The sequence below is a fragment of the Cupressus sempervirens genome, chromosome 9, assembly GCF_028749045.1.
Source record: "Cupressus sempervirens isolate cs-2001-9-10 chromosome 9, ASM2874904v1, whole genome shotgun sequence".
Classification (NCBI taxonomy): domain Eukaryota; kingdom Viridiplantae; phylum Streptophyta; class Pinopsida; order Cupressales; family Cupressaceae; genus Cupressus; species Cupressus sempervirens.
In genome coordinates, this window is record NC_143126.1 from 788,860,066 (window position 1) to 788,872,234 (window position 12,169).

Here is a 12,169-nt window from a genome sequence, read left to right on the forward strand (position 1 = left end):
AGTCCATCAGTGATCCTTAACATATCTTTTCCCTCTTCCATGACGATACCTTCCCCCCTTTCTCTCGGAGACCGCATCGAACCTGCACCCACTTGCCAAACAATGGTAGTCAATTTGTTATCACAGTTTCAAAATCTCGTCAAAATACATAATGTAAAACTACAATTACATCTATCTCAGACTTGTTTGATCATATGCAATAATATTAAATAGTACAATCCATTGCATTTTATTTGGAATTAAATGATCATCATTGCTAGATAATATAATTTCAAAATCACGATTTAATGAAATCCAGTAACCATTTAGGGTACAATTTACAAAATCACTGTGTAAATTAATTCAGAAAACCATTTAAGGCGCACTTTAATTTACAAAACCACTGTTTAAATTAAATCCAATACCATTTAGGGCACAATCTATCAAACCACAGTTTTAAATTAGTTCCAAAACTATTTAGGGTACATTTAAAAAAAATCATTGTTCTAAATTTAAGCATTCTAGAGGGACATGACAAAAAGTGAGGCACGTATCAGTCCAACCACTTGTTATGATGGTGTGCAACCCTTTTTGCTTCAAAACACTTGCTAGTCCTCTAATTCAACTTTTATGTCATCGACCATTTCTAACAAAGGTTGGCCACTTAACTCGACATGTCCCCCAAATGGTTATGGCATCTATCATGTCTTGCTAGTAATGAGACTTGTGACAAATATATCAAATATGGGTAATAGAATTACAAAAATAAGTCCAAACTATAAATTTTAAATTTTAAATTATCAATTAAAAAAGAATTACCTCAGTGCGACAAATGAAATGTTGCGAAAGTATCAGAAATTGCAAATTGCATTTTTATGGGCCTCCTTGTTCCAAGACATATTCTCAAGTGAAGGCTATGAAGTAGTAGTGGGTGGCACAAAATAATCATCCAACCTAGATTTATGAACTCTAGGACCAAAGCTAACAATGCCACTCGAAGAAGTAGCGCTAGCAAAAGAACTAGGACAGAAAGGAGGCATGGAAGAACCCACTCCAACACAAACTACATATGCGGCTGAACAAGAACCAATACTCTCCAACCTTTCCCTTTACCTCTTCTTTGTTTCCTTTAATTGTTCAAATGTTTTTAGTGCCACATATCATGCATGAACAACCTCAGGAGATGCTAATAGACACAACTCAATATCATGGCTATGTATCCTGGTGATATAGTATTTAAATCATTAGTGTCCCCTTGATTACTTTCTTTACAATACTTACATTTAACTTGTCCTTTTGTTCTATCAGGAAATTCTTTGGTATATTTCCAAACCTCATCCTTTTGACTTGGTTTCTTACCCTTAGGTTTAGGAGTAGCAGCTCTGTTAGAAATGGAAAAAGAAATATAGAAATAAGCAAAAACTAGGAAAGAATCTAAGTGAGTTAATGCATGAAAAGATATTACCATAAAATAGGAGAGAGAAAGCTTCAAGACCTAACACCATGAGACAAGATATTTGGAAAGGGGAAAGCAAAGAAAATCCCTTGTGAGTATTATGAATGAGGCAAAAGCCTAAGAATGAGAGAGAGAGCGAAGAAATGGAGCAAAATAACTCATTTACAATAGCATCAAAAACTTGATGTGAATAATAGAGACTAGATGAAAATGAGAGAGAGAAGCACCTCTTTTAAAGAGATGAGAAAGGAGTTGCATGTCTTTGCATGTGTAACTCCCATTTCTATGAATGCCACATTCATAAAAGGTGTGTGCAAAGTGTCAAGTTCCTCTTAAGGAGGAATATCTAAATTACAAATTATAATAAATATTTGTCCTCACATATTCCACTAGATGACAAAATAAGATGTAGTGGAAAAAGGACAAAAAAGAAATATATTAGGATACCTTGGCTTATATCCTAATATATTACAACAATAAAGAAAGAAGGTCTAACCTTGGTTTATAAACACACCAAGGAAAGATTACAACTTCTAACACCCCCCTTTAATCTTTACTTGGGGTAATTATATCAAGGGTATTAAACCCATATTTTACAATGAAATAGCAGCAACTTGATCTTTGAGAGTTTCTTCATTTATGCAAAAGGTCTCTTGTGAGTGTAGGTAGATCTTCGTACAGCCGAGAGAGAAGTGGATAGGTACACCAAATCCTGTATGTGTTGGATGGATTACCTGAAAAACATAGACACTTTAAACAAGACAACTATCCACAGGAAGTAGTTCATCTTATATTCAAATTAGAAATCCTTTTGAATAAGGATAAGAAAATTTTCATAGAGAAATAGAGGAAAATAAAACATGTTACCACAAAACAATGGAGATAACCTGATATGAAGTTAAATTATATGCTCAAAAAATTGTCAACAAGGACAAATTGAGTAAAAAGCTTGATCAATGCTCTCATGAAAAGTATATTATACTAATGCACAAATGACCACAGACAAGGCCAACTAATGATACTCGCATCAATCTTGCATCAGTCACGTGGATATAGACAGTCCACTTAATGAATCATCTCACTGCAAGTTAATGGGGGCCTCCCTCCATAACGTGCATGACTCATGATCTAAGCAATAAAGTATGCAAATCATTATCACATTAATATATGAAAATAAAGTAAAAGAGAGACATGCTGATCAAATTAGTATTATCATGATTTGTTAGGATACTCAAATGAATATATTATGAGGGTGTAACAACATATTGCCTTCAAATTGGAAATCCATCATGGACAAGCAACTTCATTGCCACGAGGAAAAAAAAAACATCATGGGTCAAAACAACTTTTCCAAATAGAGTCTCCAATATTGGAGTGCTCCAAGATATGGTAGCCTCGTCACTTATACACTCAAAAATGAGCAAAGTGTAGGAAGCCATACCATGACTAAATCAAAACTAGGAGCATACACCAAGGAGATAAAGAGATTGAAATGGGAAATCCCCATAAAATATCATCCTCGCATTGAGGAACAAAATAAAACATGGAGAGAAACTCCATAAATATCAACCTTTCAAAGTGGAACCAATAGAACCAAATGGAGGGAAACTCCATATAAAATGAGTGCACACCAATATAGGATGAAGGTATACTCCATGGGCCAAATAAGGAAACTATGTATCAGTTATATTGAGGGGACCTACATAGTTATCCTTGAAAAAATTGGCTCCCTATGCAACTCAAAACAAAATATCATATAAATCATGTATATCAATGGTATAAAACCATAAAGTGCCAACATGGGCATAGAATGATCAAATATCACAATAAAGTCGAAGGAAAATGTGTAAGATAACTCATAATCCAATCAAAATGAATTAAACTTTATTTCAAAATGTAGAGATCCAAGGATGATCAAAATAAACAAAATATGTATATCAGGTATAAAACTCCATTGAGGGTAAACATGAGTACTCAATTCATTTGTAAATTTGAACAAGTTCATTTGAAATAAGCATATACAAGAGACTTTAATAATCATTGTAGTCATAATAGTTTGTATATTTATCTAGGTATATATGTGTGCACCCATATATACTTGAATAAATATACTTGAAACATCATGGTATGAAATCTCATAATTAAAATAATGCAAAATAGGGTCAAAGCTAACTTGCATGAAAGCCAAATGGCTGATGGAACATAAATACTTTACATAAAGTAAATACATTGGAAGAGTTAGAAAAAAATTGTAAAAATTTGAAATAAATAGATCCCCTCTTTAGGCACCAAAGATATATGAAAAGTAACTTTTAATAAAGTGAGACTACTAAAATTGAGTTTAAGACAAGATAATTTATCCTAATAGTAATAATTATACTATAGGCTTTAACTCATGTCATAGCAATGCAAAAGATCACCTTATCTCACCTCAAAGCATTTTTTAATTTGGAATAGACTATCTTAGAGAGAACTAAAGCAGTTTAGTATAACCATCAATAAGCATGAATTTAATCAAAAAATAAATAAACATATAGACTTAAATGAAAATATAATAAACATAGTAAAATTAAATCAAATCATTACAAGTTCGAGTCCTTTTTTATTTTTACATAAAAGATTGGCTTTTTAATAACCAAAGTCTGACTGGCCTTGCTGTCCAGTAGTAATAAAAACGTTTTCTTTTCCATCTAAGAATAGGAATCTGAAAGATGCTTTACCATCAATACCATGCAGCAATCATGGATATTCTTGTAACTGCTAAGAATAGGAATCTGAAAGATGCTTTACCATCAATACCATGCAGTAATCATGGATATTCTTGTAACTGCTAAGAATAGGAATCTGAAAGATGCTCTACCATCAATACCATGCAGCAATCATGGATATTCTTGTAACTGCTAAGAATAGAAATCTGAAAGATGCTTTACCATCAATACCATGCAGCAATCATGGATATTCTTCTTACATATCAGACTGGCTTTTTAAAGAAAACCGACTTTCCTCCAAATAGAAGGAATATGAAACGGTTTCTTTTATTCCATAGCCATTTTTTCGTCATTATGAACACTCCTTTGAAATGATTTAGTAATGAGATGCGCCTGCATCACAAAGGAGGGAGAGAATACAAAAAAAACTCCAGCAAACCCTGTAATGAAATGTGTTTCAGCCGTAGCAAAAATGCCTGTTACTCCACCTCCAAATCGAATGACTATCTTTAGGGGTAATAAAGAAGCCACCCAAACGCCTTCCCGCCTAGGGTTTTTGACAGACAAAGAATCTTGAGCTTGGAAAATTGCTGCAGGCTCAAGAGCAATCTACCGCTGTTTTATGCATCTCTCCTGGCACTGGTTTGACTCGCACTTGAGGCTGATGAAGGTCGAGGACATGGAAGGGTTTACTTGGCGTAGGGGCGATGGTCACTTTGGGCGGCAAGCATGCTGTTGAAGGCTCTCAGAATAGCGTGGAAATTGAGGAGCTTGGACGCTTTGCCATTCTACATCACAATATCCAATAGAGAGAGAAAGAGAACAAAGGGCCTCTGTCATTTAGCCGAGTGGTGAAGTTAGAGGAGAAGGTGGTAGCAGGGACAATGTACCATCTCACGCTCTAGGCGAAAGAGGATGGAGATTTTGCTCCCAAACTCTATGAGGCCAAGGTATGGGTTAAGCCGTGGGAAAATTTCAAGAAGTTGCAGGATTTAAAGCCTGCGCCTTCCTCCTCAATTACTCCTGCTGATCTCGGCGATAAGCGTGAAGGGTTGGGTTCGAAGTTGGAGTATTGCTACATATTCTAAGTGGTTACTTGGAGTATCCTTATGCGGGAATTCATCCGGAAAATGGATCTTTACTGAACTATATGCCCGGCTATGGTTACACGCAGCCAACAATTGAAAAAGAGAAAGAATTACTGCAGGTTCGACTACCCTTCAGCTATGCATCAGCAAGAAAGCAAAAGCAAATAGATTGCTGTTTGAAAGAAAATAAAATAATAATTCACTGGATTATCTATCTCAGCATAAGGCCAAAACACTCGTGCTAAAAAACAATTGTGGACATATAGAGAGGCATAAAGGTCTATATTATTTCCGAACCAACAAGCCAACTCTCTGAGTCTATGACTTCAAAGCAGGAATTGCTCTCAAATTTACAAGTACACTGAGCAAAGACTGAGAAGATGGCTCAAAAGAATAAGAAATGAATTTTTTAATTTACATTTGCCACTATAGCAAGTAACCCATAAAAAAAATAAAAATAAAAAAATAAAATAAATAAATCTGAACATTGTTTAGTTATGAAAGGTTGTAACCCATCAAAAACTAGCATATATATATGAACATTTCAAATAAAAACTAATGTAACAAAATGATACTGCAGAAAAACAGAACAAGCCTTTCAAAACAAGAGGAAAAAAAATGGTTCGATGATAAAGAAAGTTACTCTTTGGTGGCAAGCCTTCCAAAGAGGGTTAGATGAAAAATAATAGAAAATAAGAAGTAACTTGCACAAATTAGAGCAAACAGAAGTTAAACGGGTTTGGCAGTAAACCAGCCAAATCCAAAAAAAATTTCAATTTCTTCCAACTTAAGAAGATTAAAAAAAGTGAAATCTCTCTCAAGAGTCTCCTTCGAATCGTACCTTCATGCAAACACTCAAAACAAAGATTAAACTGCTCTGATACCATGTTAGAAAAGGAAAAAGAAATATGAAAATAAGCAAAAACCAGGAAAGAATCTAAGTGAGTTAATGCATGAAAAGATATTACCATAAAATAGGAGAGAGAAAGCTTTAAGACCTAACACCATGAGACAAGATATTTGGAAAGGGGAAAGCAAAGAAAACCCCTTGCGAATATTATGAATGAGGCAAAAGCCTAAGAATGAGAGAGAGAGAGAAGAAATGGAGCAAAATAGCTCATTTACAATAGCATCAAAAACTTGATGTGAATAATGGAGACTAGATGAAAATGAGAGAGAGAAGCACCTCTTTTAAAGAGATGAGAAAGGAGTTGCATGTCTTTGCATGTGTAACTCCCATTTTTATGAATGCCACATTCATAAAAGGTGTGTGCAAAGTGTCAAGTTCCTCTTAAAGAGGAATATCTAAATTACAAATTATAATAAATATTTGTCCTCACATATTCCACTAGATGACAAAATAAGATGTAGTGGAAAAAGGACAAAAAAGAAATATATTAGGATACCTTGGCTTATATCCTAATATATTACAACAATAAAGAAAGAAGGTCTAACCTTGGTTTATAAACACACCAAGGAAAGATTACAACTTCTAAAAAGCTCATAGACATTGGGGAAAATGTGGTTTTCAGAATGTCAAGGCTGCTGCAGTAAGACAATTTTGCAAAAAAATTACAACTTGTGCATTGTGTTCTAAAAGTAAATACAAAAAATAGGGTTTGTCCAATAAAAAATGTGGAGTTTTTAGAATTTCGTAATTATTAAATCTTGATTATTTCCCTTTCAAATACAAAATCAAACTTCAAAGTTCAAAGAAAGGAAAAAAAAAACCAACATTTTTTCTATTTACAAATATTTTTGTAAAAAAATGTATGGTTCGCTATTGTCCTATCATTGAAGTTCAAAATTTGAATTTGAAAGGAAAAGATTCAACTTTAAGAATTGGAAATTTTCAAAAAATCTATAAAATTTCATTCTTTACCTCTTATGACTAAGGTGAAATGAGATGAGATTTTTTTGCAATTGCTAGTATGGACTCCTTGATGATCAAAATGCAAGTGTTACACTGTCTAAATGTGACTTGTTGAATATTTTTCACTCTTCCTCCTTGCTAGTTGCACTTTTGTGGACTCTTGTTTTTCATCTCAGCTCACTTTTCTCCTCCTTTCTTGCCAATACAATGAAATGAAGTCCTTGTAAGGGTTGCAAAGAACAAATAGCGCAAAAAATACAACTTAAAACTTTATGATTTTATATTTGTTTTTTCCAAATAAGAATTGCATTATCAGATGAGTGTCCGTCATTGGGACTCGGTGAGTCACTGCAAACTTGCCTGAAACATAAGTTTGGTGATTCCATGCTCAGACTCGGCTGAGTCCAGGCCCCTAGGACTCACCCAAGGTCACCCAATGCGTGACTCGTCAAGTTTGGGTGAGTCACAATGAGTTTGGGAACTATGATTTATATATTGCTTGATGCGTTACATGTCTGATGTGTATTTAAGATTGCTTCATGCCTTACATGTCTAACATGTATTTAGGTGTATTGCTTCATGCTTTACTTGTTTGATGTGTATTTATGCTTCATGCCTAACATGTAACTTCATGCCTTTTGTGCATTTGTACATCTTCATGCCTGAAGTGTATTCTTATGTATGATTCATTGCCTTGTGTGTATTCACATATATAATTCATGCCTTATGTGTATTCATTTGTACAATGCATGCCTTGCATACGTTCACATACATAATTCATGCCTTGTGTGTACTCATGTTTATGATTTTGCCTCAAGTGTATTTCCATATATGATTAATGCATGTATTCATGCATATAATTCATGCTTTATATGATTGATGATCTAAGTAAATTATTTTACATACTTAATGCTTTATGTTAATGCTTTATGTGCTATGTGTATGCTTCATGACTTAAGTGATTTCATGTGTATACTTCATGCTTGATGCACTATGTGTGTTCACTTGTATGCTTCGTGACTTAGAATTATTCATGGTTATAAGTTATGTGTATTTATGTATATGCCTCATGCCTTATGTATATTCATATGCTTAATACCCAGTGTGTATTCGGATGCATATTTCATGTCTTTGATTCACGACTTATACATTTTCATGCACATGAACCATGCCTACGTGTATTCATGGGTATGACTAACGCATTTGTTCCATGCCTAAAGCATGCATCCCTTGTGCATTGATGTTATGTGCATTTGTGTGTTTGTTTCATCATAAACGTGTTTACAGCATGCTTACTCCATAAGCACCTATTTTGTCATATCTTGTATCTTACATATATGCTTCGTGACTTATATGCTACTCGTGCGTTCTGCCTTGCAAGTAGTAAGTACTCCTTGCATCTTTTGCTTCATATCTTACATACTTATGCTCCAAGACTTATTAGAATGTACGCATGGAATCTAGATTGTATCCATAGTTGCCTGACAATTATGAAAACTGTTTAACATTTTAGATCCTAGAAAGAGCTTTAGAATATTTCCATTAAGCCTGATCCTGTTGAAAGGATTTAAAAGTCCACTTAGGTTAATATCACATGACATTTGCAGGAACCCATATTTAAGATACCTGATCCTTTCATGATGTTTTTGGGACAAGGATGAAAGTGGTAAATCCACTCTAAGCACAAACCATCACCACATTTAGTGGGAGCAGCACATGTCAAACCAACAACTCTGACCTTGCAACAACCGAGTTTTGCATACAGATACTAAATGGATGCATTCCACTCCACAGAACTAAGTGCAACCCTATTTATTACTTTAAAAAATCAGACAAGCACTATGACTAATTTATATATGTTAATGTCATTGCAACTTGTTACAGTATTTACCAGTCTGCTGCCAATAACAACCCACTAATTCTTCAACATTAAAACAATATTATCAATGATATTAGGAACAATGACCTCAGAATATGCCAAATCTGCTGCAAACTCACAAATTGATATTACCTTATAGCAACAAAGCAATCAAATTGAATGTTCATTTCAACGGACTTTATCAATTATGATTGTCATAGTATTGTGGAAATGACCTGGTGGTCAAGCTGTCATGATTGTAAGTTTTTAACAATGATTTCAGATACCTTGATGTAAAATTGTTATCATTTTTACAAACCTATATGATATTTTTGAGGTTTCAAGAGGTAATTATTAAGGCCATCTTCTGATAAGCCACAGTTTGCACCACAAATCTTATGCTGATGCAGTATGTTACAAGTTTTGAAATTATGAACATACTGAAAAATCTGAGGAGCATTTTGCCGACTAATTTTATTGTGCAATTGTAAAACAGAAAGAAAGCTTTTCTGTGGAGGATTCTCCATTTACTCTTCAAGTTGGTTACAGAAACTTTCGTTAGTTGTATTCAAACATGTTACCCTACAAAATATATGCGTATGTCTTTGTGAGAGATTAAAAAGAAAAATGGTTGAAAAGTAGATCATGCCATTAAAAAGAAAAGAAAGTTGAGGTGTAGATTTAAAGTACAGAACTTGAAAGAAAGGTAATGGAGCTCATTCATGGCACTTGACATATGCTGCATCTTTGAAACTAGGCATAAAATTGGATATACATAGAATTAGCTCAGTTATGTCATAAATATTCATTAAACTGGAGACTATATCTAGGAAGAGGTTTTGTAAAACCAGTTGTCGACTCATGTTGTTTTTACCACGGGAACTCGCTCTTCGGATGGTGAGGTCTTCCCATTGCATCAAAATACTACTCAGTCCTAAGTCTGTGCACTTCAAAATTTGAAATATTACATCCTGACAGTTTGCTATGGCTGCGCCTGCAATGCTTAACTTTATTTTGTGCAGACTGGATTGTTACAGGGTGTCATATTTGCAGATTTTGGAACAGACTTGGGTTCTGGAATAAGAGTCCGTGGTGGGTTGGCTTTAAGTTGTATTTTCAAAATTCAATTTTGAATTGTTTTATTTTAACTTCAATTAAATTAATAACTGATTACAACCATGAAATCATCTTTTGATGTCCAGGGGATCCTGCTGCTGCACGTAGAAAACCAGGAATTGGTTTTGGGTATGGTGTGGGCATTCGAGTGGACTCTTCATTTGGACCATTGCGAATTGATTATGCTAAAAATATGTTGGGTGGAAGGTGTTTTCACTTCGGTCTTGGATATCATGAATAAATGTGATTGGAAGGTGTATTCATTTTGGTTTCGGATATCATTAATGAAAGTGCGCATATTTCATATCGAGAAATGATTTTGGTGTGCGTAGGCAATTCTTAAAATCATTTTCAAACTGTAAAACTTCAAATTACAGAAGTTTAGCGATTTTGATGTTCTAATTAAGCTAAAGATTAGCTTTTGTGTAATTCGATTTCTGTGAGGCTTTGTTCTTTTGATATAGAAGGTTCGTACACTGGTACAAAATTAATAAATCGGACAATTTCAAAATAACATCTTGTTGGTAAACAGATTTGTCACTGTAAAAATGGCCCAAGGGAGTGTATGTGGCAAATTGTTCACAACAGTTGGATAGGCTTTTGGTATGCGGCCTTCTTTTGCGTTTAGAGGGGTAGCTCTCTTGTATGATATAGTTTTAAAGTTTTTCCAAGGTCACCGGGAGACGGGGAGACTTCAAGGTCTCTGGTACTGGTACTGGTACCGGTATGACAATTTTTCAAATAGGAGACAGGGATACTTGGAGACGGCAATTTTTAATTTTAATTTTTTTTAATAGTTTAAAGAGTCTAATACTAAAAGTAAATACAAGATTTGAAAATAGTAATACTGTAAGGCTAAAGTAAATAATAATAGTAATGTCACATTAAAAATTAAAATAGACTCATAGAGTCAAATATTTCAAAACTCACATGATCACAATATTGTTTCTCATAGATGTATTTGTTTTTCGAATATTGTATATGATCACCATCATATCAGATTGATAATCGCTAAGATTATCATTACATATTCAAATTTTAAATTAAAAAAAGTATAGTTTGATGCTGAATTGTTGATATGCAAAAAAAAATGAACACTTTGTACGATAAACAAAAAATAGAAATATATCTAGTATTAGTATGTCGATAGTACTATCATCTACTCCACAAGGTTGTGATCATCCATCTCAAGGTCTTAAGCTATCATGCTCTCCAAAAAATCATCACTCTCCAAAAACATTTTAAATGATTTAATCATTTAAATTGTTGAATAAAAATATTTTTTAAAAAGTGTTTCTAATGTTTTTAAAGTTATTAATTTATTAAATAAAATATATTAAATGATTTAATCATTTAAATTGTCGGTGGTTTTAATTTTTGTATTAAAAACATTCAAATGAGGGCTAAAATATATAAAATTATTTAATATTATATTTTACATTTATATTTTACCAGGAGACTTTGGGGAGACTTCACTTTTTGGATTAAGAGATTGGGAGACTTCAGGAGACTTCGTCATGAAGTCTCCAACCTTTTTTGAGGTCTCCAGAGACGCAAAAAGTCTTCGAGATGCGACTTTTAGGGGGGAGACGGGTCTCCCGGTAACCATGAGTTTTTCGAATAAAGATAAAATCAAACTTTAAAAGATGAGAAAGCTCATGATGACGAATGCACCACATGACTTCACAGCTTTTTTCAATTAACATAAACCGCTGATAGCAATAATCAAGATCTATGCTTGAAGGCTACTATTAGCACAATGTTGATTTGATAATCCATGAACATTTGCACAATACTGTGAAAACACCCATTACACAGAAAGAATCAACATTTCAACTTTCAGATATGTAGAAAGAGAACTCAAAATGTTTTTCCTTTTTATTTCTTTGCACCAAGAACATAAAAGAAATTTTTGATCACAAGAACAAGATTTGTACACACTTTCCAAAAATTGTCCTGCTACCAAAACTTTAACATAGTGTCCCTTTATTTATAAATTCAAAAAGTCCCTTTACAAAGCCAAAAAGATTCCTTATATAGACACAAAGGTTAAGAACTACCTCTTCGTGGTTAATAACTACCTCCAAAATA

The 12,169-nt window shown here is 33.7% G+C and overlaps 1 protein-coding gene across 2 annotated transcripts in view; it reads left to right on the forward strand.

The window, feature by feature from the left end:
* LOC149541082 (protein SUPPRESSOR OF PPI1 LOCUS 2, chloroplastic-like) overlaps nt 1-10,592 on the forward strand; it is a 58,240-nt gene extending 47,648 nt beyond the window's left edge. Inside the window, exons 10-11 of one of the 2 annotated variants that reach the window (XM_089802075.1) lie at nt 9,985-10,054; nt 10,165-10,592. In XM_089802075.1, the coding sequence (XP_089658201.1) occupies nt 9,985-10,054; nt 10,165-10,319 (225 nt within the window). In that variant the 3' untranslated portion in view covers nt 10,320-10,592. The remainder of the gene's footprint in view (nt 1-9,984; nt 10,055-10,164) is intronic. The other variant, XM_089802076.1, reaches the window with a different exon arrangement.
* The last annotated feature ends 1,577 nt before the right edge of the window (nt 10,593-12,169 follow it).